General features: G+C 42.5%; 1 protein-coding gene across 1 annotated transcript in view; it reads left to right on the forward strand.

Annotated features, from left to right (window-relative positions):
- Positions 1–24477, forward strand: part of ERICH1 (glutamate rich 1) — a 73473-nt gene that overhangs the window by 21271 nt on the left and 27725 nt on the right. The window contains exon 3 of the mRNA XM_087718988.1: positions 15753–15893. Coding sequence (XP_087575114.1) covers positions 15753–15893 — 141 coding nt within the window. The remainder of the gene's footprint in view (positions 1–15752; positions 15894–24477) is intronic.

Raw genomic sequence — 24477 nt, forward strand, 5'->3', positions numbered from 1 at the left:
ACTCAAATTTATATGAGTGGTGTCCACATCCTATGTAGGTAGTCCTTGTTTAGTGACTGTTTGCAGTTATTGTACCAGGTACCATTCACAGTTATGAAAAAGTAATTTTATAACTACATTTATAACCTTCACAGGTCTGTAAAGCAAAGGAAAGCTGAAGTATGAATATAAGCAGAGATGGTTTCACATAGCAACCTCTTTGCTTAATGAACTACTTGCAATCCCAGTCGTAGTTGCTAAATGAAGACTACCTATATACCCCAGGAAACATTCTCAAAAGAGAAAACCACACAATTCTTGACATAGAACCAAAGAATAAATAACAGGAATGTTATTTTATGCTAAATGGCCCTCCTAAGTAATAAAAATGCTTTAAAAAAATCATAGTTGGTCTATTTTGCATGTATGTGTGTATGTGTATGTAGGTATGTATGTATATACACACACACACACACATTCCATCAATCATTTGATATTAGGGGCACATGTCTCTTTGGATTTAAAATTCACTGTGGTCCCACAAAATATGCATTTAGTTTAAGGAGTTGCAGATAGGTGTTTCTCTTTGAGTTCCAAAATATGTTTTTGCCTTAGAAGATGAAGTCTTTCATTGCCCTGCTTGATTTATCAGTCTAATACAGCTTTCTTCAACTTCAAATTGTATTCCTTTGGAATCCGAGGATTTCTAACTCCAAGTAGAATTAGTTTCATTGGGAAAGTCTGATCAAAATTAAGTAAAATTAAGTCCATTGATTTAAAGAGGCTGCTGTATCTTTAATTCATGTTATTATTTTATCCCCAAGCCGATACACCTTGATCAATTATAATTCTTTTTAACCATAAAAGCTTGAGTTTTGCTTCATCCTGATGACTTTATGGACATATCTACAAAGTCTTTTTGACATTATCAAAGTAGTAGAATCTTCTTTAGGTTATATAAAACGAAGTCTTTCCTTGATTCCTAAAGCTGCAAGTTTATTGAAAAGGACCTAGCAGAATTTAAGTGGATTGGAGAGCAAAGGAATGAATAGCCTGTAGCACTACAATTACATAATCATTACTTCAGAAATGGGTTTGAGAAGACTGTTGGGAGCCAGTAATCATGCATATTCATCATAGAAAAGGAGCATATTTGCTATTAAATGTGAAATGTGCCCCACATGAATAGATAGAAGAATCATAACATATTACTAGATAATAATTCAGAATTATTGAGAAAGAGTAATGCCTTCTTTCTACATTCTTTATATTGATAATATTTCTCTAGAGTGGCAAATATATTGCTGGAATCAATAATCTGGGGTTGCAATAAACCCTTGTTTGTTTTTAATGTGGTGTTTTAAATGTAACGTGAGTTCTTTCTAAATTCCTTTGCTGCACTTGTGGTGTTGATTTACAAGAACAGATGTATTTCTTTGCCAGTTCTGGAATGCCAGCAGCTTAAAGCAGTGTTTCTCAACCTTGGCAACTTGAAGATGTCTGGACTTCAACTCCCAGAATTCCCCAGCCAGCATTCGCTGGCTGGGGAATTCTGGGAGTTGAAGTCCAGACATCTTCAAGTTGCCAAGGTTGAGAAACACTGGCTTAAAGCATATTTGCAGCCTTAACAAAATGTTGCTTGTCTTGTATTTAAAATGTCTGTGATTTGGAGGACTGAGGACTGGAGATAGACTGGCAAGCAAAGGAAATATTGTCTATACATATTCATGAGAGACTCTTTGGCAGTGCAATATTGGAATAAACAACTTCTGCAGACTGATTAAACAATTCATTTTAGCAGTTAATTACTATTGCAAGAAGGAGCAACAGACTGTAATTATTACTTTGCACAGTAGAATATGACATTTTAAATGCCTTTCCATCAAGAATTTGTCTTCTGTTGGGTGGTTATGTTAACATGACATAACTATCAATATGGCTGCTGATTATTCATAACCTTCTAAAGCCATAATTTTATGGTTTGGATCAATGAACTGCTGCTTTTAACTCTCAGTTTCGGTTGCATAGATCATCCCAAACATTGACAGATAATAATCTAGGCAAAATTCCTTGAATCAGTAAGGGATGGTGGAGTTATTTGATATATATATAAGTTTAGTAATTTATAGCAATTGACGGTAATTTTCAAAACTATGCCTTCCGGGTGTCTCACTAATTCTCCTCTTTATAAGTAACATTTTGGTTATTTTATTTTATTTTTTAATCACATCCATTTGCTTACCGTCTCATGCTTCAGGCAACTCTTATTACAGCTCCAACAAGGACCAATCTATAGCATCATCGTATGAAGATAAAATCTAGTGGTTAGGAACAGATGGCGAATGGGAAGATGTGTGAGGGGTCCTTGGTGCACTCCGAGGTTGGCTGTTCTCCATTGGATCGACGAGAGAGTCCAGGATGGGCAGCTCGAGTCTCATAGCTCAGTGCTGGTGACAATGGTCTTGGAGATTCTTCAGTGGGACTGTTTACTCAAAGCTTCTTTGGCAACTCTTCGATTGGGGTATTGTTTACTTTGTGATTGTTGGTCTGATATTAATCTTGATGTTTATCTTTGCTCATCTGGGTTTTGATTGCTGGTGGCGAGGTGTTCTGGTTGGTTGGTTCTCTTTTTGGCTTGTTGATTGCCTCCTTTACCCAGCATGTAGATGTTGATATCTATCTTGTCTATTGATGGTCAATCTGTGTCTCATAAAGGAGGATGAGTCTCATAGTTCACAGACACCACACGTTGATATTATACATCAAGAACATGGTTGCCACATCATCTCCTTAATGGATCAGGGTCTGTAACGCCATAGCTTTGGACTTCTGTTATACGAGACATCATAACAAGCAGTGGTGAAACACCTCCCCCCCCATAAAAAGCTAATGAAAAAGTGTAAAAGGGAAAGATTAGAAAAACACAGTATCCATATAGTCAATCAAAAGTGGATAAAAAACATAGCCCTGATACAAATCTCTTAGCGACAAGTAGTATATTATAAGAACAGATAGCACACTTGGTTTTTTTGCCAAAAGGCCTAGAAGCTTGATGTTCTGGTGCCATCAACTGCTCTCCTGTGAGTAGAGGCACATATCCTGTGTGTCAAATATCTGCAGATATTTGGAGAATTAATTTCAAATAACTGTTAATTAGAACTACTAAATAATTCCCTGATAATCCCCATTGTGAAGTATCTCCCAAGTAGCCACTTCTAACTAATAGGAAGGATCTTATTATTACACAACTGAAACCTGGAAAACCTCTTGGAGATTATGTCATCCCCAAGAATTACTAAAGGCGAATAATAGTTATTGGGGTCCAATGCTGGTTGATTTATTTACTTATATTCACAGCGCAACGTGTTTTCTCTCTGAGTGGAACATGGCCATTGCAAAGGCGGTATTCTACTGGTTCAGACTAGTTCACCCGAACCGGTAGCGGGAATCACAGTGTGGCTCCGCCCACCCGCCCCGTCTCTACGGCATCCCGTGTAGGCCATTTTTTTTCACCAAAAGCGCACGCCCGCTCACCTTTGTGAACCAGTAGGGAAGGTAAGTGTATGCCACCCCTCGGCCATTGTCACCCATTCGGCAAGGATAATGGAAATAGATCTGACCTTGGCAATTACAGACCGATTAGCTTGCTTAATAAGCAAGCTATATGCAAAATACATTTATTTTAAAATGTTGGGTTGGATCCAAAGTGAAATTGTCCTTGCTGAGGAGCAAGAAGGATCTAGAAGGGACCACTCACCCTTGGGCCATGGGTCTCATCCTGCATTATTTAGCTGAAAAAGATACTTACTCTATCTAAAGGAACTATTTTGGCAGCAACCGGTCTTTTGAATTTAAAATCTGCTCTTGATTTGATTCCAAAGGCTGTGGGGGGAAATTTCAGGGATCCTCAATAGATGAAATGTTGCTTCTTTTTATTCCTATTTTTTTATTCTAATGTCTTGTTGAGAGTGAGATGTTTTTCCCTGTGGGATCTTTCTGGAGCTGTTATTGCACACAGAGCAGTTAAGCAAGGGTGGCTTCTGGCCCCTTACTTGTATCGCTTCAATAAATCCGGCTGTCACTCTGATAGTAATTCTGTCTGTCCCCAGATGAAAAGGCCTCCTTCTGCCTAAAAGAGCTGTTGCAGTTGTAAGTGAAGGACTATCTGGATTATTTGTATTACATAGAAACCTGGGAGCCGAAGATTTCCTTGACTGGAGAAAGAATTCTTTATTTATTTGTATCCTGCCTTTATTATTTGACAAATAATTTGAGGCGGCGAACATATCCTACACTTCTTTCTCCTCCTCCTCCTCCTCCTCTCTCCCCCCCACAAGAACAACCCTGTGAGGTGGGGTGTCCCGAGAGAGAATGACTGGCTCAGTCTTTCATGACTTTCAGGCAGTAGTGAAGTTCAATTTTTTTTTTACATTCCCACCCCACTCTGGGGCCAGCCGGAGGTGGCATTTGCCGGTTCTCCAAACTACTCAAAATTCTCCGGAACCGGTCAGAACCTGCTGGGTTTCACCCCTGCTTTAATGGCTACAGTGGGATTTGAACTCACTCTCTCCCACTTTCTAGCCTGGTGCCTTAGGCACTCCACCAAACCGGCTAAACAGTATCAGTGGCATGTTGATGTCATGGGGAACATGACAATTATATTCAGGAGCGTCTCTCGGCGGGGGGGGGGGGGGAGAGAAAGCATCAGACTTAGATCTGCATCAGATGGGAGAGAGGCCCCTCTTAGTGGAGCACCAAGGACCCCTCATTTCAACCCTGAGAGCTACAAATATTTCTCTTTATTGGCAACAGCTGCTATGTAGGACAGAGAGGCAAAAGATGAGCAGAGCTCATCCCTGAACACCAAGAAGCAGTCAGAACCCACAATGAAAACATATGAATTTAACATAGTTTCAGGGGGGAACTGTGAGCATCCTAGGCCAAGGGTTCTCAACCTGTGGTCCGTGATCTCATCATGGGGTCCACGAAGGCTTGAAGAAATGTCATGATTTAAATCTTAAGCCTTGACGGTCTGTGGCCATAGTCCATGGCTACAAAAAGTCTTTAGAGGGGGATCTGTGGTGAAGAAAACGTTGAGAACCACTGTCTTAGGCGAAGCTAAAACCTAGCACTGGTGTTATCTAGTTGGATAATGAAACTTCTGCCTAGCTCAGAGAGCCGCAATTTTGCATCGTGGCTTTCTTGGAACCGGCTCCCTTTCAAGAGTTACACGCAGTCCTGATCATACTTGGTGTTAAGGATAAGCCTTTTTTATTTTGCAAGGTTTCACAGCAAGGCAGCAGGAGTTGGCAGAGTCCAAGGCAGAAGCAGGGGTGCAGCAAATCATTGCAGTTAAAAACTTAGCTGAGCAAAGGAGAATTCCAGGTCGAGTGGTCCAAAGTCGAGCTGAAGGTTTACGATGGCAAACCAAGGGAGGGATGAAATCTTAGTGAATGAGCCACGCTTGTAAATAACTGGATTCCAAGCCAAAGTCACACAGTCTAAAGAAGCCAGAGGCTTAAGTTGTTCCTAGCAAAGGAACCTTGTTTCCGTCAGACTTAAATCCCCTTCTTGCCCAGCGTGCTCAACTGTTGCCAATCTTTCCTTAAGTTTGGCTGTTTTGTGCAGGGCGTTGATGCTTCTTTGTGAGTTGCCCACTTCAGCAGGGTGCGGAGATCCTTAGAGGAATTGCGCTGGGTGTGAGTGAGTGTGTGAAGCAGCTTCAGTTGTGGCTGAGTCCAACTCCGAGGGCTGACATCCCAGGGCTCCACAATATGAGGTTGCTCTAATGCGAACGAGAGCTTTTTCATCCTGGCACTGCAAAGTTAGTAAGGTCTGAGGCCTTCTTACTTACTACGCAGTATAATCTAAAACGTACATAGATAGCAAAATTGAACTGTGCCAGAAGGATGACACTGCAAGCCTTCAATATTTCTCTCTGCTTTTTTTTCCTGAAAAGATATAAAAGAGAACAGTTTGCTAGGAAGTTTTTTTACTCTGCCCACTAAACTTTCCTTAGCTGAATGCTTTCTAAACTACATAATTTCTACTCAGCTAAACCAAGTTGGTTAGGAATTGTTGGAATTGTATCCTAATATACCTGGAGGGCATCAGACATAGCCTGACCAAGCGCTTCTCAAATACCTCCCATCCTACTGGGCATCAGAGGGAGAGGGCTCCTTCCAGATATATTTGAAGGCCCAGAGTGGTGGGAAGTGAAGCACTGGGCTGCAAGGAGGACTAAAGTGACCTCAAGAGGAATAATCAAACCACCTCGTGAAATGCAGCTCAGATTTAGAATCAAGCATGCAGTGGCGCCACTCATGGGGAAGAGTGCGTTAAGGGAGAATGCCTTGAAGAAATCTTGCTAGAACTAGAAATGAAACCATTTCCCTTTTGACTTAATATATAAAGAATAGAGAAAAAAACAGGAATAATTAAGGCACCGTGCGTCCAGGAACAATTCACTACTGGCGTCCGTCTCACTCTCCCTTGTCTCCTCCCCACTGGTCCAAGGCTCAGGCGCCTCCTGGTGGCCAACCAGCCTCTCTGCGCCCTGCTCGGAGTCGGAACCCTGTCCAGGGTCCTCCAGAGCCGACTCATTGGGCCCCTCGCTGTTGGAGTCTGGTGGCAGCTCCAACGGCTCCTGCTGGGGTATCTCAAAACTTTACACTTCTGTAGACTGTCTTTAATACATGCTTTAAGCCATTCCTGAATACACATGTGGGGTGGTTTCGATCCTTCCTCCTTGAGGCTTTTCATATTTCAAGTCATTTTTTGCAACCTTGTTTAGATGCGTTAGGACTTTCCTTGTCTGGGTTTTTCAGTGAATCTCGAAGCCGTTTTTACAGAATTTAGTGGAAGATGAGAGGCTTTCTAAGGATCCTTGAAGTCATTGCAATGCACCAGGTGGTGGAGACGGTGGAGAAGCCTATTCTTGAGCTAATTGTTTCATCTGCTGGAGCATCTGATACACATTAGCTGCTAAATTCCACACCTCGGTTTCCAAACTGTCTTGGTGCCTGCAGATGGAGTCCATCCAATTCAGTCTGCCATCACTCCAGCTTGTGGATCCGATGCCATGCTGTGGTTTTATTGTAATCTGTGAAATTGTTGGGGGGGGGGATCGATGAGATTCAGGTGCAAGAAATTCAGGAGCCAGCACAATGTTCAAAAGTACTATGAGTTTATTTCATAGCAATAGCAATAGCAGTTAGACTTATATACCGCTTCATAGGGCTTCCAGCCCTCTCTAAGCGGTTTACAGAATCAGCATATCACCCCCAACAACAATCCAGGTCCTCATTTTACCCACCTCGGAAGGATGGAAGGCTGAGTCAACCCTGAGCCGGTGAGATTTGAACCGCCGAACTGCAGAACTGCAGTCAGCTGAAGTGGCCTGCAGTACTGCACCCTAACCACTGCGCCACCTCATTTCATGCTGTCTGTCCACAAGAATCTGTTAAGGCAAATTGGTGCTAGGGAAGAGCCGTGGAATTCATGGGGCCCGGGACTTCGGTCCCTTGTGGGAGCATAACAATTGCGGACTGATGACACTTTGACCCCAACCCTGAGCTCAGCCTGATCATCTCCTAAATGTAACGAGCCATAGTTCATTAATTTCTTTCTCTTACTTTTGGGGTGGGAGGGGGATATTAGGTTTCACTATTTGGTCAATTACCAAAGAGTCTTATAGGTAAGATTCAGCTAAAATATTACATTGTCCTAAAACACCCATTGTAATTTCCCCCCCCCCCTAAATATTCATAAGGTGGAATGTATATGTGGCTCATGGACAAAAGTTTTCTTTCACCTCTTCTATGATGCCCTTCATGGTGTTTCTCATTCTTCTCTTGAAACTGCCTTTAGCAGCTAGAAGATCAAAGTAGAGAATGTGGAATAGCATTAACCCTTTGGGGTGGGGGTGGGGGGGATTGGAATATAGGTTTTAAAAGACCCTATCCAGGACAGCATACAATATTCTAAGTGTATTTGCAATCTAGTTTCTCTAATCTGAATGATCCTTTAGGATAACTATTGGAACAACCAGGGTAATTTATATTTCAAAATAGCATAAAAAGCATAAAAACTAGCAAATAAATAATGTTCCTGTTGCAAAGGAACTTAGAGGAATCATTAGAACAATGAAAACATGTGATTGTTAAATTAAAATACAAACAATAAAGCTTCTGGCCTCTAAAGACTGGACTAAAAATAAGTGCATTTTATATATGTATTTTATAAAGGCAGAATGGTAGCCAACGGCTTAATGATGCCTTCCAAACTCTGGGAATGATGCAGGAAGTGACCATCTTCCGTCTGCCTAATACATCAGTCTCAAAAAGCAGTAGAGTTTCTGGGTTTTTCCTGCAGATTTCAACGTCTTGCTGAAACAAATTCCCTTAGGTAGTCGGGCTCTAAGTGCTCATGGAGGCAGTTCCCATTTGCCTCCCCTAATACCCAAGAGAGATATAGTCAAAGCTTTCTGGAGAGCACGAGGTTGCCCGTCCCCATCGTCTGAAAAGCTGGAGATCACATCGCACTCACGTTGGACACCCTGAGGTGCCTCTGGGTTGAAAGGATTAGCCGACGAGGGCTCCTCTCACACCCCTGGCAGGAGCTGGAGCTGGAGCCCAGAATGGGGACTCACCCCGTCCCATGGCAGCACTCGGGTCTCGAATGCAAGCTTGTCAAGCCAGCATCCTAACCACGCAAGCCACTGTGCTCCTTCACATTCAGAGATGATCCTATATAGCAGAGTCAAGTAACAGCACACATAAGTGTGTGCCCCCATATACCTCAAAGCAAGTATGTAGCTTGAAGGATTGTAAGCTTTAAAAATAAAAAGAGACCCTGAGAGGCCTCACGTGTCTCAAAGTCTGTTGAATAGAAGGAGGGGAAAAGGGGAAGGGGAAAGATTCAGGGAAGGCTTCCAATGAGAACTGAGCCCATAGAATATCCTTGAAGTGCTAAATAAATGGGGAGGGAGGGAGGAAGAGAGAGAAAGGTGTGTGTGTGTGTGTGAATGAATTAGGGTGGGAAAAAACCAATGGAAGGGATGCTTAACTGGCTTCCTATCCCTTTATTGAGGAACCTGGGTGGAGAACAGAGGGAGGGGAAATGGGGAATTGAGAGGCAGCTCGGTGATTTACTTGATCCCTCTAAGCGTTAACAGAGGTGTCACAAGATAATCACAAGATAATTTGTGATGTGTGAACTAGTTATGTTCACACATGGTGGGGGGCAAGACCAACCTGCTGCCTTCACATCACATGCTAAATTTGACTAGGGACTTTTGGGGAGGGGGGGGGATGACTTTGTCGCTGCACATCTGATGCATCCTCTGATTCTGGCTTCTCCTTCAAGAATTGGCTTTTTGCATCTGAGGCTAAGCAGCTCGGATCTTCTTTTCTGCAGCCTGCAAGGCCTTTCTTGCTCAGGCTATTCCTCAGCTTCTTTACGGTGTTCAGATCCCTACTTTTACAAAGTTTAATCCCCTAGAAGCAGCCCGGTCCAAGTTTAGCATTTCTGAGATGCGTGAAGAACGCTCCCTTCTGGCTGGAGAAATGTTTGGTTTCGGTGGATTCCAGAGTTTGGTGCTATCTCGTTAATTTCTGATTCTTTTTTTTTCTGTCTTGAATGTCTGGCTCTAGTGGTTCTAAGAGACTACCGTATATACTCGAGTATAGGCCGACCCGAATATAAGCCGAGGCACCTAATTTTACCACAAAAAACTGGAAAAGTTATTGACTCGAGTATAAGCCTAGGGTGGGAAATGCAGCAGCTACCGATAAATTTCAAAAATAAAAATAGATACCAATAATGCCATTGCCCATTGAACAACATATACAGCCTGCCTGTGCCCATTAAATATACAGTAGCCATTGTAAAAATTTGCTCTGCATAACAAATTATTATCACACAATACCGGTGTATTCAATGAAATACTTCACTCACCTCATGATGCTGATGTCCCGCTGTGATGATGATGTCCCGCCTCCTATGACACACGGCACAGTGATTCCTATCATTGGATCACTGTACCAGAGGAGGTGGGACATCGCTATGTGGCTGCTTGCCATAACAAGGAGGAGGTGGGACATCGTTGCAGAGCGGCAGGAGGGGGAGGAAGGGGAATCGTAAGATAGCCCTGCATTACATTAGAACGTGAGGAGGGGGGATGGTGCGGTGCACGCTGCGCGGCAAACTGACACAGAGGGAGGGGAAACTCAGGGGCGCTGGGCCATTCACGAGCGTCACCCAGCGGCATGGCCCCGCCCCTTTTTCTCCTCCATTTTGGGCAAATTTTTCACTGACTCAAGTATAAGCCGAGGCGGCTTTTTTCAGCTCAAAAAGTGGGCTGAAAAACTCGGCTTATACTTGAGTATATACAGTATTTTAAAATCAACGTGGTTAACAAGAACTAATAGCAAATTTCCAGCCTTTCGGTCTCTCTCTGGATAGGCTTTTTCCATGAAGGTTTGGAATCGTCTTAAGCAACGTCTGGACTATTGACCAGTCCACCCAACCGATCTCTCTTCCATTCTGAGTCTGAAATTTCACTTTCAGAATCTTTATCTTGTTGGCTGTTTTATCCTCCACATTCCTGTGGGGCCCGCATAAAACAGCCCTATGGAGGTGCATATGCCCATATGGAGGGTTGAACCTGAGGAGCCCCTGAGCCCCATCATCCTTCGTTACTTCCTCTTTAGAGCAAGGGTCTCCAACCACGTCCACTTTAAGACTTGTGGACTTCAACTCCCAGAATTCCCCAGCCAGTATGGCTGACTGGGGAATTCTGGAACTTGAAGTCCACAGGTCCTAAAGTGGACATGGTTGGGCATCCCAACCTTAGAGGAAATCTCAGATGACAGCCATCTATCCCTTTCCGTTACCTTGGCAAGAAGGTGCAATGCTGATTTGTTGCTTCTTCTATCAGACCAGCATTCTGATGTATGTTTTTCCAGGTTGCCCAATTCTGTGCCTCTGTTTCAGTGGTGCGATTCAAATTTTTTTACTACCAGTTCTGTGGGCTTGGCATGGCTTGGTGGGCGTGGCAGGGGAAGGATACTATAAATTCTCCATTCTCTCCCCACGCAAAATCCCCCTTCCCTCCGGATCAGCTGGGACTCAGGAGGCAGAGAATAGATGGGGGCGGGGCCAGCCAGAGGCGGTATTTACTGGTTCTCCGAACTACTCAAAATTTCCTCTCCTGGTTCTCCAGAACTGGTCAGAACCTGCTGAATGCCCCCTCTGCTCTATTTGTTTTATTTGTTCTACCCCAGGGGTATCAAACAGGCGGCCCACGGGCCTGATGCGCCATGCGAAGGACCCCTCCACAAAGGGGAAAAACGTCATGAAACATCAGGTGACGGTCATGTGATGCAGCGAGTTTGATACCCGTGTTTTACCCCCCAACTGAAGACTAGCCTTAATCCCTGTGATTGCCACTAATATATCAATAATACTATTACCTTCTAGGCCTACGTTTTATTCATATCTACGTGTACCTTGGACTTCTGTATAGAATGAACTTCTGTCTAGTATTTTCCTGGCTCCAAGGCCACAATAAAGCTTTGCCTGTGATTATAGGATTCGGAAGAGCATTCAGAAGACGGGCTTTGTTTTCCCTCCTACTCACTGCACAGTGTTTCTTTCAGATCCTTTGCCAGACCTGGGATGCAGCAAAGTTCAATTGTGCACAGCGGATACCAAGCTTAAAAGGCACCATATAGGGCCTCATGATCAATAAGCTGAGAATTCAAGCAGCAGGCTCTTATTTTAGTCCGGTCCAGCAAGAAATTATTTGCTTAGGTGGAGCTGAGTCTGCTGATCAACTGCTTTTGAATTCCTCCTCCTGCTGTTACCCTAGTAGACATGCAAATGGAGCCCCTAATCAAAGCTGGACTGAGTTGCCAAATGCCCCAAAAGAAACAAAAAAAGGAAAAAAAAGAATAATCAAGGAGAAATCCTCGTGGCAGAAGTGGACTTGCTGGTTTATATGTTGTTGCAAATTAAAAACAAAAGAAAACCAATTGTTCAGTACATACATATTATAATTTAGAATTTAATGAGCAATGCACACTTCAGTCTCCTGCAATCTTTCTGAATTTTAGCAGCTTTAAGAGGTATGGACTTTCATCGGGTGGTACTCGCTTACTTTCCCTACTGGTTCGCAAATGGGAGCCTTCCGCGCATGAGCTTTGGCTTAAAAACGTGCCCAAATAGGGGGGGCCACAGAGCTGGGCAGATGGGGTGCAGCCCGCAATTTCCACTACCAGTTTGGGTGAACCGGTCCGAACCGGCTGAATCCCACTTCTGACTTTAATGTCCAGAATTCCCCAGCCACCATGCTGGGAGTTGAAATCCACCTTTCAAAGTTATCAATGTTGGGAAACCACTGTCCTAATACAGATGGTTCTCGACTTAGGACCATAATTGAACCCACAATTTTGGTCGTAAGTCATGATGGTTGTAAAACGAGTTAGCTGTGCTTGATCGTTTTTTTTGTGGCGGTCTTAAACGAATGCCATGGTTGTTAAGCGAACCCCTGCTTATGGGGCAGTTTTTCCCGGGGGAAAAAATCAAACTAAATCCCGGTTTCAAGCAAAAACATTATGAAACGTGGTCACATGACCATGGAATGCTTGCTGCAAACATTTGCTGAGCGCCCATAATGAAGTCACGTGACTGCGCCCGTTTTTCTTGACCATTTTGCCTTTCGTGAGCCAGCTGTAAATTGAGGGCCACCTGTGGGTACTATGGGTGAGTACCTTCAAGAGTCTGTCCTTCCTCATCATGCCTCTTCGTCTTGGAACCGAGACATTGAGTGACATCCTTTCGCAAAGAGTGTTGCATTCTTTGAAGCAGGATACACGGAAATGCTTCCTGAATCAGGGACACGGCGGTATTACTGCAGGGTCTTGGCCAGTTAGTCCTGGTGCAAATGACGCAGCAGGGTGACCTGACCCCCTCCAGTGGCACTTTGGAAATCTGAGACATGAAGTTTTCAAGAATGAAACCTTATAAACTAGGTTTGTAAACCTCTTCAAGCGCGACAGCAAGCAAGACCAACATTTTGGAAGCTGAAGAAGGCAGGACCAAGCAGAAACTAAAGTTAGCGTTAGTTAAAAATAAAGTTAACTATTCAGTAGCCATAATGATTCCAGTTTATGCAAAGTTTTGAGGGCTGCTTGCTCTCTGGGTATGAGCGCACAATTCTAATTTGGAACATTGTGCTGAAGCTGTTGGAAGTATGCAGGTTGGAAGTTTGCATTTACATGAATAAATAATAAATTTTAGAAGAAATTAAGATATCGCATCTAAGAGTTGCATTTTTTTTAAAAAAGCAAACCCGTATTGTCCAAGAGCTTTTAAGAGCCTAAATATCTTTCACGTTAATCCTCATTAATTCCAGCACTGATTAACACCTCATTATTAATCAACTGTGGAAGGAGAAATCAACCTCGGGACTTGACAGTTTGAGATAGTTGGAGCTTGAATTTAGGGGAAATGAATTTCCTGAATAGTTTCAATTAATTTTTAGCTTGATGCCTGTCTTTTCAGATTGCATGATTAATCAGTTGCATCTTACTGCATTATTTTTCTCTGTTCTCTTTGACCTCAAACAAGGGAATATTTTCCACTAGTAATTAAAGGTGTTTGGAGAAAAATTGTTGGGAGCTTTTGTTTTTTTTAAAGGCAACAGCCTCTGTTTCTTGTGGTCTTAATTTAATTTCATGTGTGCAAGAAAATGGGCTGAAATGATAGAGTTCACTTAGAAATCTTAGAAATGGGATCTACAGGTGGAACTCAGAAAATTAGAATATCGTGCAAAAGTTCATTTATTTCAGTAATGCAACTTAAAAGGTGAAACTAATATATGAGATAGACTCTTTACATGCAAAGCAAGATAGTTCAGGCCGTGATTTGTCATAATTGTGATGATTATGGCTTGCAGCTCATGAAAACCCCGAATCCACAATCTCAGAAAATTAGAATATTGGGAAAAGGTGCAATATGCTAGGCTCAGTTTCACCTGTAGGCCCATGAACATCCTTATTTTTCTTTTTTAAAAATCAGTGGACAGTAGCCAGCCCTGTGTTATAATAATACATATGAGGATAGTTCGTTCCTCTGTGTTAAATTTCTCATATTGAAAATCAAGGCACCATATTTTTCAGAGTATAAGGCGCACCAGAGTATAAGACAGACCAAGATTTTGAAGAGGCAAATTTAAAAAAAAAGTTTTTGCACTTTGCAGTCCTCTCAAAAACGGCTCGTTTATTGTGAAAACGGCCCCATTTTTTTTCCAAAAAAAGGGCATGCGTAGCCTTTAAGAGGCTTATAGAGTGGTCCTGGAGGTAGAGGGGGGCAAAATTGAGCAAAAAATGCCCCTTTTCGCTCATTTCTGCCCTCCCCAGCCCCCAGGAGCACTCTGAAAGCCTCCTCAAGGCTATGCACGGCCGTTTTGGTGAAGGGTTTTGGGAGACAAAAAAAATGCTGTATTCAGTGTATAAGACGCACCCGGATTTTCAGCCTCTTTTTTGAGGGGGAAAAGGTGCGTTTTATAATCCCCAAAATACTGTAATACCGTTATTGCATTGGCAAATGTAGTCAAGTCCTATTAAGGTTTTTCCAAAGGTTTTTCAGCAATATCATATAGTCGCTTATGAACAATATTTCTTCTGCTTCCTGTCGTACTCTGTGAGAATTATTCTGCTTTTTAATGAATTTATTGTACAGATCATAGCAGGGTAGCAGTTTAAAATTTGACAGGGTGGAATTGAGTCATTCTTAAATCCTGACCGTCGCATGGAAAACTCTTTATCCCTACAAAAATCATTTGCCGTTGCCTAGGGCTAATAAAGAATTAATGGCTTAAGGTTGCCGAGGGGTCTTTTGGGCTTAAGGCAGGACTACAATTCAGGCTTCCCTGCTCCTAAACTAGAACCTTAATCCCTGGAGCCTGGTGGCTTTCAGTGTAGACTCCGGCATTGTCAAATATCAGGAATATCATTAATCTAGTGCAAGTTGGCTGAAGATCGGGTAATGTAATGGATAAAAGTACATCTGATGGTCTGTGTGTGTGTGTGTGTGTATATGTGTGTACACACATGTACACACACACACACACACACTAAAACAACCATAATGACCATATTTCTAGGGCTGTGTCTACAGATCCATACAGATGTCTCCTAATGTTCAACAGTGCATACAAAGTACTATTATTTGAAGTGTTTAAGCAGCCATATGTATTTCCAGGCTTGTGAAGCTGCTTCATAAGTTACCCATAGCTGTCGTGGGCATGCATCAGTGCTGGGTTGCAGGCATACCGGAGCCAGCCCAGAGCACCGCATACCGTTCCGGTGCGTGCTCCGGAGGATCCACCCGCCTGCCCGAGCTCCTTACCTGTGCTTTAAAGCTTCTGCGCTGCCGCGCACGAGCGTGGCGTGTACAGTACCTGCGCGATGCTCCGCGGAGCAGCTGGAGTGTTGTGGAGGCTCTAAGATGCCTGCATGCACTGTGCGCATGCACCCCGCACACTGCGTGCGTCCATGAGGACACCTCCGGTCCCGTTCCAGCCGTACCAGAGAGTCTGTTTCCTGGCAGAGTCGGCTACTTACAAGGAGCGGACACGGAGGGCTCTTTAGCAAGTTGTTGAGTAACATAATAAGTGCGGCTACTTGCACTTTTTTAGAAGCACAGCCCTAGTAGAAGAAGCTCTGGCAAATCCTGTGTACCTCAGTTTCCTATTTATTCTTTTCTAGACAAGACAAATGTGATTCTACCTTCAAGAAAAACATACACGGTGACTCTGCCTCCTGAAGGCTTCGTACCAGTTGCTACCAATGAAAAGAGTAAAGGATCCTCTGGAAGTGGTGCTGAGGACAGTAATACTTGTGCTCCAGGTAAGAGAAAATGCTTCATCTTTTTCTAAAGCAGCCAGTGCCTAAACGTTTAAGCTGCAGGTAAATGCAAAGTTGCATCAGTTTACAGGCATGTACAATGTATACTCATGTATGAAGTATGTCTGCTAGGATATACAATTACTTAAAGAGAAAATCATCCTAAAATCAGTGCAAAATCCAGATTGAAGTCCCTGAAAGATGCTCAGCTCTCTGAGTAATTGTTTCAACGGTGGGATGCCTTTCATGTTGTGTTAACTTTGTACAGGCAGGGATTTTGTTACAACGCTTTACAAGTAATCAGAATAGAGCTGGAACCAGCTCCAACCTTCTGCTCAAGAAGGAGGACCCCCCCCCCATAGCATTTCAGACAAGTGGCTGTCCATTCTCTTCTCTAAAAAGTCCAGTGATGAAGCCCCTACAACTTCTGAAGGCAAGTTGTTCCACTGGTTAATTGTTCTCACTGAAGTTTCTCCTTCATTCTAGGTTGATTTTCTCCTTGATTAGTTTCCATCGATTGCCTTCTGGTGTTTTGGAAAATCAGTTGACCCCCCCCTCTTCTTTGGGCAGCCCCCCCCCTCCCCAAATACTGGAATACTGCTATCATGTCAGCCCCTCGTCCTCCTTTTCTCTAGACTAGCCATCCCCAGTTTCTGCAACCATTCTTCACATGTTTTAGTCTCAAAACCAGCGTTTCTCAACGTTGGCAACTTGAAGATGTCCGGACTTCAACTCCCAGAATTTCCCAGCCAGCGAATGCTGGCTGGGGGATTCTGGGAGTTGAAGTCCGGACATCTTCAAGTTGCCAACGTTGAGAAACGCTGCTCTAAACCTTTAACCTTCCTACTTGCACATTTTTTTCACATTCTTAACATTTTGTAATGTGACCAAAACTGGATGCAATATTCCAGGTGTGGTTTTACTAAGGTTTTATAAAGTGGTATTAATACTTCATATGATTTTGGTTCTATGCTTCTGTTTATACAGCCAAGGATTGTATTCGCTTTTTTGGCTGCCGCCGCGCACTGCTGGCTCATATTTATTTCATATTTCCTATTTATTAGTGAGTCCACGGCAGACCACAGTACAAAATTAAGCAGTTCTGTTTGGGGGGCTGCATTAGAAACCGCAATCGTACAAGTTTCTTGTGTGGTTCTTGAATTTCATTATTGTCAGGTATTTTGTATAGGCTGGGTTCATATTTCTGAATGTCCAAATGAATTTTATTTTTGCTACATAGTAAATTACTTTTTTCAGGGTTGGTCTGGACAGAAAATATATTTATAATGCTATTGATTTAAGTTTACTTTATTCTCAGCATTCTTTGGGTACTATTATCAGCTTCATGAAGAATTTACTGGACTTACATTTAGTTGAATTTTGATTTGGCCTGGCCGGCAATTGAAGGCACTACTCATTTTGTTCTTTATGCTACCGTAAATGTTAACAAAGGATGAATCTACTTGCTGCAAGCATTTCAAATACATCAAGTGATATCCTTAACTAAAGAATTTTTCACATAAAAATGGAAAGAGTGGATTTTGGGGGAACCAGAAGGTTAAATAATTTGGATTTGGTATGTAGCTTAATTCTCTACATAAAATTTCAAATAGATGTAACATTTGTTTACATTTCCTAACACAACTTAATGAGATATATTTCCTACTTATATTAAGAGGAAACGGATTAAACAGCAGAAACAATATTTATGTTTTCCCCATTCTTATCTATGTAGAAAGATACATATTAACCTTATCAAAAGGTCAAATATTCCTTTAAGAGCAGTTGCAGGTCAATTGACAGGTAAACTCTCACTTCTAATAGAAATTGAATAAACGTTAGGAATATATAGCAGTTATTGTTCCCCATTTCAGGACTGCTTCTGGGCAAATAAATCACTTTCCATAGATGTTTACGAAGGAAACAGTTTGTGGAAGAAGACGGCACTTTTGCATAATGACTACCTGGTGTTCAGTTCACCAATGGCCATTTGTGTAGCATGTGACCATGTAGGGAGAAGATTTCTTGTGTTAAGCAGACACCCATCACACTGTGACTGCCACTGAGTAGGTAATCGTACAGAAAACGCTAGATACTTAAGTAAATAGGGACCAGAGTCATGGCATGTAGGTAACAATATAACTCAGGGGTCAGCAACCTGTGGCTCTGGAGCCGCATGTGGCTCTTTCGTCCCTCTGCTGCAGCTCCCTCTTGCTCAAAATATGCGTCACAACCAGTAATGTGCAACACCCTCTGGCACACAATTTAATGGGCTTTTCAACCCAGGCAGGTCAACCATGGATAAATCAAGGAAAAGAAAAGTTTTAGAAGAAAACAGAATGTTTAATTCAACTACATATACTAGTTTTGTGGCCGCTCAGGAAATAGTCGGGCCTGGGAAGGGTTTTGTGGCTCCCGGAGTTTTCTTTTCTAGGGGAAACGGGTCTAAATGGCTCTTTGAGTATTTAAGAGTATTTGAGTATTTGCCGAGCCCTGAGCTTGGCTGTTTGCTTGCAGATGTTTTATTGCCCAACTAGGTAACATCATCAGTGCTAGAAGGAGGTGGGGTTTCTCTGCTTTTCTCTTGATAGTTCTTTTATTAGGCTGAGAGACAAAAAATAGGCTGAGAGACAGGAACATGTGGCAAATCTAGATGTCTCACATCTCTGCAGACATTTGGTTACCAGTTTAAATGGACAGGTTTTTATCGTTGGGACAAAATGAAAGGTTTTATGGATGTCAGATTGCCTTAGTGGAAGCTAAGAAGGCAAGGAGCATCAAGAGGAATTAATTTCAGTATAGATTATTATCCGGCTGCACACTTTCCTAGGATTTTCCCTCCGCCCCGCCCCCCCAGTTTTATTACAGTGTTAGTAGAGAAGATTGTAATTAACATAATTGTGAGGAGAGGGTTTATTTCTTTAACTTTGGCATCAAGTCTTGTTTGGCTTGACATATAATTGGTATTTTATTGTTGTGTTGCTACAGTGCAGCAGATATGAAGGGCACCATGTTGCAAAAGCTGCTTTAAGAGATGTCCTAGATCAGGGGTCAGCAATCTTAAATGCTCAAAAGAGCCACAAAGGTCCTAACCGGAAGCCCCCCGTTCAATTCTGGAGCCGACCAGAAGTCTGGTTTCCCCACCGTAGAGTCTCCTCCTTGTGTGGCATCCCTTTTCCTCTACCTGTCCTAACTGAAAGCCCTGTGAATTGTGGAGCTGACCAGGACCAGAAAACCCGCCTCTTGCCATAGCGTCTCCTTTTGGCACACCCTGATTCCCCCTCCCCCAAACCAGAAGCTCCTCTCAAAATTGTGGTGCCGGTTGGTAACAGGGAGCCACAGCAGAGGGATGAAAGAGCCACATGCGGCTCCAGAGCTGCAGTTTGCTGACCCCCGTCCTAGATAGCAAAAGAAATAATAAAAGGGTTGCATAAAACATTAGAATGACTTGCTTAATTTGACATTTTAGTGCGTCCGCTAATGTTTTTTTCTCTGGGATTTAATGAATCAACCATCTAATGAATGTAGCTAAATCAATAACTTAATCACTTCAAGCTGTTTAATTCTGGACTCTGCTGTTCCAATATCCTTTGGTTATCTGTTCATTTAAGCAGACTTAGGCAGAGGTATACTCTCTGGTTTATGAAATAAGTAAAAAAAAATGACAAAGGGATTAGCATTAATCACGTTTGTGTGCCATACAATTACAATCAAAGGATTGCTTATTTTGTATCATGTGTTAGTCTACTAATCCAGGTGATTAATTATGATCAAAATAGTATTCCGTTTTTAAACTAATAATGCTGCGGTGTAAGCCAATAATAAAAGCTTCCTTGTTTTTTAAAAAAATCTTTTTCTCCCTGTATTGATTTTATGGTGTCCTATCCACTGCAGTTCATAACTTACCCATGGGATATAGTGCAAGAGTCCATAATGTAGCCATTTTAGGCCCGAGTTAAGCAGATCTGGATTTGGAGACATAGCCTCTCAGAAGTCATTGCTTTGAGTTTCACAATGGAGGAAAGCTTTATGTCTACTCGGGAGTGGACTGCTCTGGGTTCGCTCAGGTTTGGGAAAACCCGTAGCTAACGTTACGGCTAGTTCGTAGAACCTCCAAATCCCACCTCTGGCTGGCCACTCTCATCCCTCCCCTCCCAGGAGTTTCCACATGGTCCGTTTTGGATGTGAGGTCAGTTTAGGGCCGGCTCGGAGGCTCTGGGGGGGGGGAATGGGGCTCCCGGAAGTTCCGAAGGGCCTCAAGAGCCCGGGGAGGGAAGTTTTCGCCCTCCCAGAGGCTCGAAGAAAACCTCCGGAGCCTGGGGAAGTTGAAAATGTTGTTGCCCCCCCCCCGCCATGGTGCAGGAGGCCGACTAGGCCATACCCACCACCCAGCAACCGTTGCTGAAATTTTTGAAGCCCATCCCTGTGTGTACTGCTTAAAAACCAAAAAATACAATATCCTGAATGTTCTTTTTCATAACCAGAGAGATTTTGAGAAGTTTTATTAAACAAGAGTTGCTTAATGGTGCATGGTGGGTGCCACTTAGAAACAAAAGTCTAACGATTTGACCGTAGGGAAAAAGAAATGTGTACCTGCGATTATATTCAGTAATGGCTTTGTTTTGGTTAGACCAGAAAACAGAATCCACAAGTTTGAGTAGGACTTTATTAATGATGACTACAATAGTTTAATCTGAGTATAATTACATATATCTGTATGTAATAGTCACTCCTCGTGCGATGACCGGCTATATGAATTTAATTAAATAAGTAGGTTTTCCTTTCCCTCCCTTTTGCTGAGGGTAGAGCCAGTTTTTCATTCTGTTTCCAGAGTTTAAAACCTGCTTGTATTTATGCAACCGTTGTCTCTGCTTAAGTTTCTCCGCGTTCATGAGATCCCTGCAAGAAAGGCGGTATATGCAGTCTGTTCCCTTCTTTCAATTCCTGCCTCATATATTTTTTTCTCCTCCCTGCCCTTCTTCTCCAACTGTCTCCACCACCCTCTTCTTTTCTCTCTCCTATTCCTTTGCTCCCCTTCAGATAGGCTGCAAGCTTCCTGTTGTCGTAGCAACGCAACAGCAGACCGTTTGCAAAAAGGAGAAACGAGGAGAGGTTGCAGGCGCAATCTTGTTAGTTTTCCAAAGGACCCCCTAAAAGCCTGTGGAGATGCTCCTGTCCTTTTGCTCACGCCGTGCCTTCTCCACAGCCTGGTCCCTCGCGTTAATTGGATGCTTTTTATATTGAACGTTTTGACTCCCTCAGGTAGAACAATAGGGTTGGAAGGAAGACCGCAAAGGCCTTCTAGTCCAGGCCTAAGCAGGAGAGACCCTTCCAGACCAATGGCTGTGCATTTGGAAACCTCCATTAATGGAGCACCCACAACTTCCAGAGACAAGCTTATTTTTTTTCCTCACCATCAGGACCCGCCTCCTTTGGTTCTGAGTAAGATCTCTCTCTAAGGATTTTCCACCCATTGCTTTTTATATTTAGATAATAGCAATAGCAGTTAGACTTATATACCGCTTCATAGGGCTTTCAGCCCTCTCTAAGCAGTTTACAGAGTCAGCATATCACCCCCACAGTCTGGGTCCTCATTTTACCCACCTCGGAAGGATGGAAGTCAACCTTGAGTCAGTGAGATTTGAACCGCCGAACTGCAGATAACAGTCAGCTGAAGTGGCCTTCAGTACTGCACCCTAACCACTGCGCCACCTCGGCTCATGTCAAGCATTGCTTTATACTTAAAGCAGGAATCTCCAACCTTTTTCAGGTTTTGCTTAAAATTATTCCTATCTCTATATGAAGTTTTTACAGCTCTATTTCTTTTTTCAAGCTCCTGCTTGAACTTTTGTTCTACTTTCAGCTGCCCTGTTCATAAATTCAACACTTGCATGCTTAACATAAATTTAGCGCTTACAAGTTAGAAAACTCAAAAGGTCAGTTTATTTCAAGTAACACAATGACTGATGATACAAGAAACTTGACAGGAAAGCCACAAATCCATCAGGCTGCTAGAGATACTTGGCAAAACTATTGAGTGCATGTTATACCTGTAAGTTCGTAACTTCTGCCTTATCGCATTTCAGAGGGGAAGGTTGCAACCAAAATACCACTCAAATAGAAGATTGACTATTCCAATTTTGCAAGCATTTTGCATCTTAAACCACGATTGACTTGGATGACAGATTTCAGTTATGGATTTCAATCTGATATGGGAAGTCCTCAAGTTTTGACCAAAATGGAGTCTGCCCATCATGGACATAACTCACAACTATCGGAAAACGGGTTGTTCATATGGCCAGCCTGACTTTGCAATCTTTTTGCAGCAGTTGTTCAGTGAATGCAGTGGCTGTTAAGTGCCTCCCTGGTTTGCTATAGGGGCAAATTTGCCAAAACCCAAAAATAAATACCTTTTTTTTTTTGTTTTTTTTAGTAATGTACATTTCATGTGTCATTTGAAATGATGCAATCCACTTTCCCTCACTTTTAAGTTACTCTACTGTACTGGTTATATTTAAAAATTCAGTATTATTATGCTTTGATCTTTTCAACTGCTGTGTTTCAATTGTTTGTTCATGCAGCTGGGATTTGCACATGTGCTTTTGCAGTCTCTTAATTTGGATACTACTAATTTGTATAAGGAACGCGGTGGCTCAGTGGCTAAGACACTGACCTTGTCAATCGGGAAAGTCGGCAGTTCGAATCCTTAGCGCCGCGTAACCGAATGAGCTCCCATTACTTGTCCCAGCTTCTGCTGACCTAGCAGTTCGAAAGCATGTAAAAATGCAAGTAGAAAAAAATAGGAACCACCTTTGGTGGGAAGGTAAGAGCGTTCTGTGCACCTTCAAGCATTTAGTCATGCCGGCCACATGACCACTGAGATGTCTTTGGGCAGCTCTTCGGCTTTGAAAGGGAGATGAGCACCGCCCCCTAGGGAAACCTTTATCTAATTTGTATAATGGTATATTTTTGCCCAAACAAACTTAATGACACTCTTTAAGGATCACCAAAGCATGATTACAAATAAAAATGAATATTTGTATCTTTTTTCCCTTCCATTTCTGGCTGGTAAACAATTTGATTAACTGTCCCATTACCCAGTGGACTGAACAAGATGACACTATTCATTTTTATCAAATGGGCCAAAGACAGCTGAAATTGCATACTGCTTAACAGTAATTTATTTGCTTCTATTTGCAGTGCATTGGTGTCAGAGGAATTCATTTGTATATGCTGTGAAAATGACGAGTGAAATGAGATCTTAAGAATCATTAGTATTGAGGTAGGAGAGCGACAAGCCCTCCAAGAAATTGTTCACTTCAGAAATCAATATGGTCTGTTTTCAAGTACTGCATTATGATGATCACAGAATCCATAAAATCAAAAGATTCAAGTGTTTTTCTCCCCATTGACAGATCTACAGATCTATTTGGGCAAAATCATGTGTTTAAATCAAGATAGGTTGAGAATGCATTAATGTATTAATCTAACCGTTAGAGCACATTTAAAAGTGCATTGGGAACAGACAATCTGGTGTCTTCCTGGTGTGTTAGTCTTAGCTACCACTCTGGTGTCTGAACATTATGAGAATTTTAATCCAAAAAATAAATGAAACACAGCCACTTGCTTCCCCAAGGTTTTATGAAACAAGAGGTAACCACATTGTCGTATTAATTAAACTCACCAGGATGCGTTTAAAAAGTTGATTTGTTTTTTAGTACATTAAGCCTTTTTATATTTTGGCTATGTGTGTATGCTAAACGTTCTAAAAATGCCCATTTAAGATATAATATATCTGTTAGCAATATTTTGTGCAACATTTATCAGCATTATTTAATTCTAACACTAAGACACTGAGCTTGCCGATCAGAAAGGTTGGCAGTTCGAATCCCTTGCGCCGCACAACAGAGTGAGCTCCTGTTACTTGTCCCAGCTTCTGCCAACCAGTTCGAAAGCATGTAAAAATGCAAATGGAAAAACAGGGACCACCTTTGGTGGGAAGGTAACAGCGTTCCGTGCATCTTTGATGTTTAAGTCATGCTGGCCACATGACCATGGAGACGATTTCGGACGGCGCTGGCTTTTGGGCTTTGAAACGGAGATGAGCACCACCCCATAGAGTCGGGAAGGACTAGCACACATGTGCGAGGGGAACCTTTACCTTTAGTGAAGCTTAGGGTGTTTGTGGTTCTGGAGCATATGTATTAACCTCATCTGACATTTATTCTTCAGTGAGTAGAGCCCAGCTCTTTATCCTGAGCTGTAAATTGGGTTGCTTTGCTTGTTAGCTTTTGCATGCTGTTTTTCCCCCTGAAGTTCAAGGCAGCTTTCTTTGTGACTCTTCCATTTATCTCCACAACAACAATAATTCTGTGAAGTGGTTTCATCTGAAAGAGGGGGACCAGCCCTAAGTCTTCCAAGAAGCTTCCGGAGCTCAGCTGGAACTTGGATCTTGGTCTCCCCAGACTCGGCATTTTAACCGCTACACCACGCAGATTTTCATTTATCCATTTGAAATCTTTGTATCTCACTGCCCTTGGGTTTCACACATTATGTTCTGCTTGTGTGCTCGTGTTTTGAAAATAAT

The sequence above is a fragment of the Thamnophis sirtalis genome, unplaced genomic scaffold (genome assembly GCF_051295495.1).
Source record: "Thamnophis sirtalis isolate CommonGarterSnake01/CBP01778 unplaced genomic scaffold, rThaSir2_p1.2 scaffold_6, whole genome shotgun sequence".
In the NCBI taxonomy this organism is placed as follows: domain Eukaryota; kingdom Metazoa; phylum Chordata; class Lepidosauria; order Squamata; family Natricidae; genus Thamnophis; species Thamnophis sirtalis.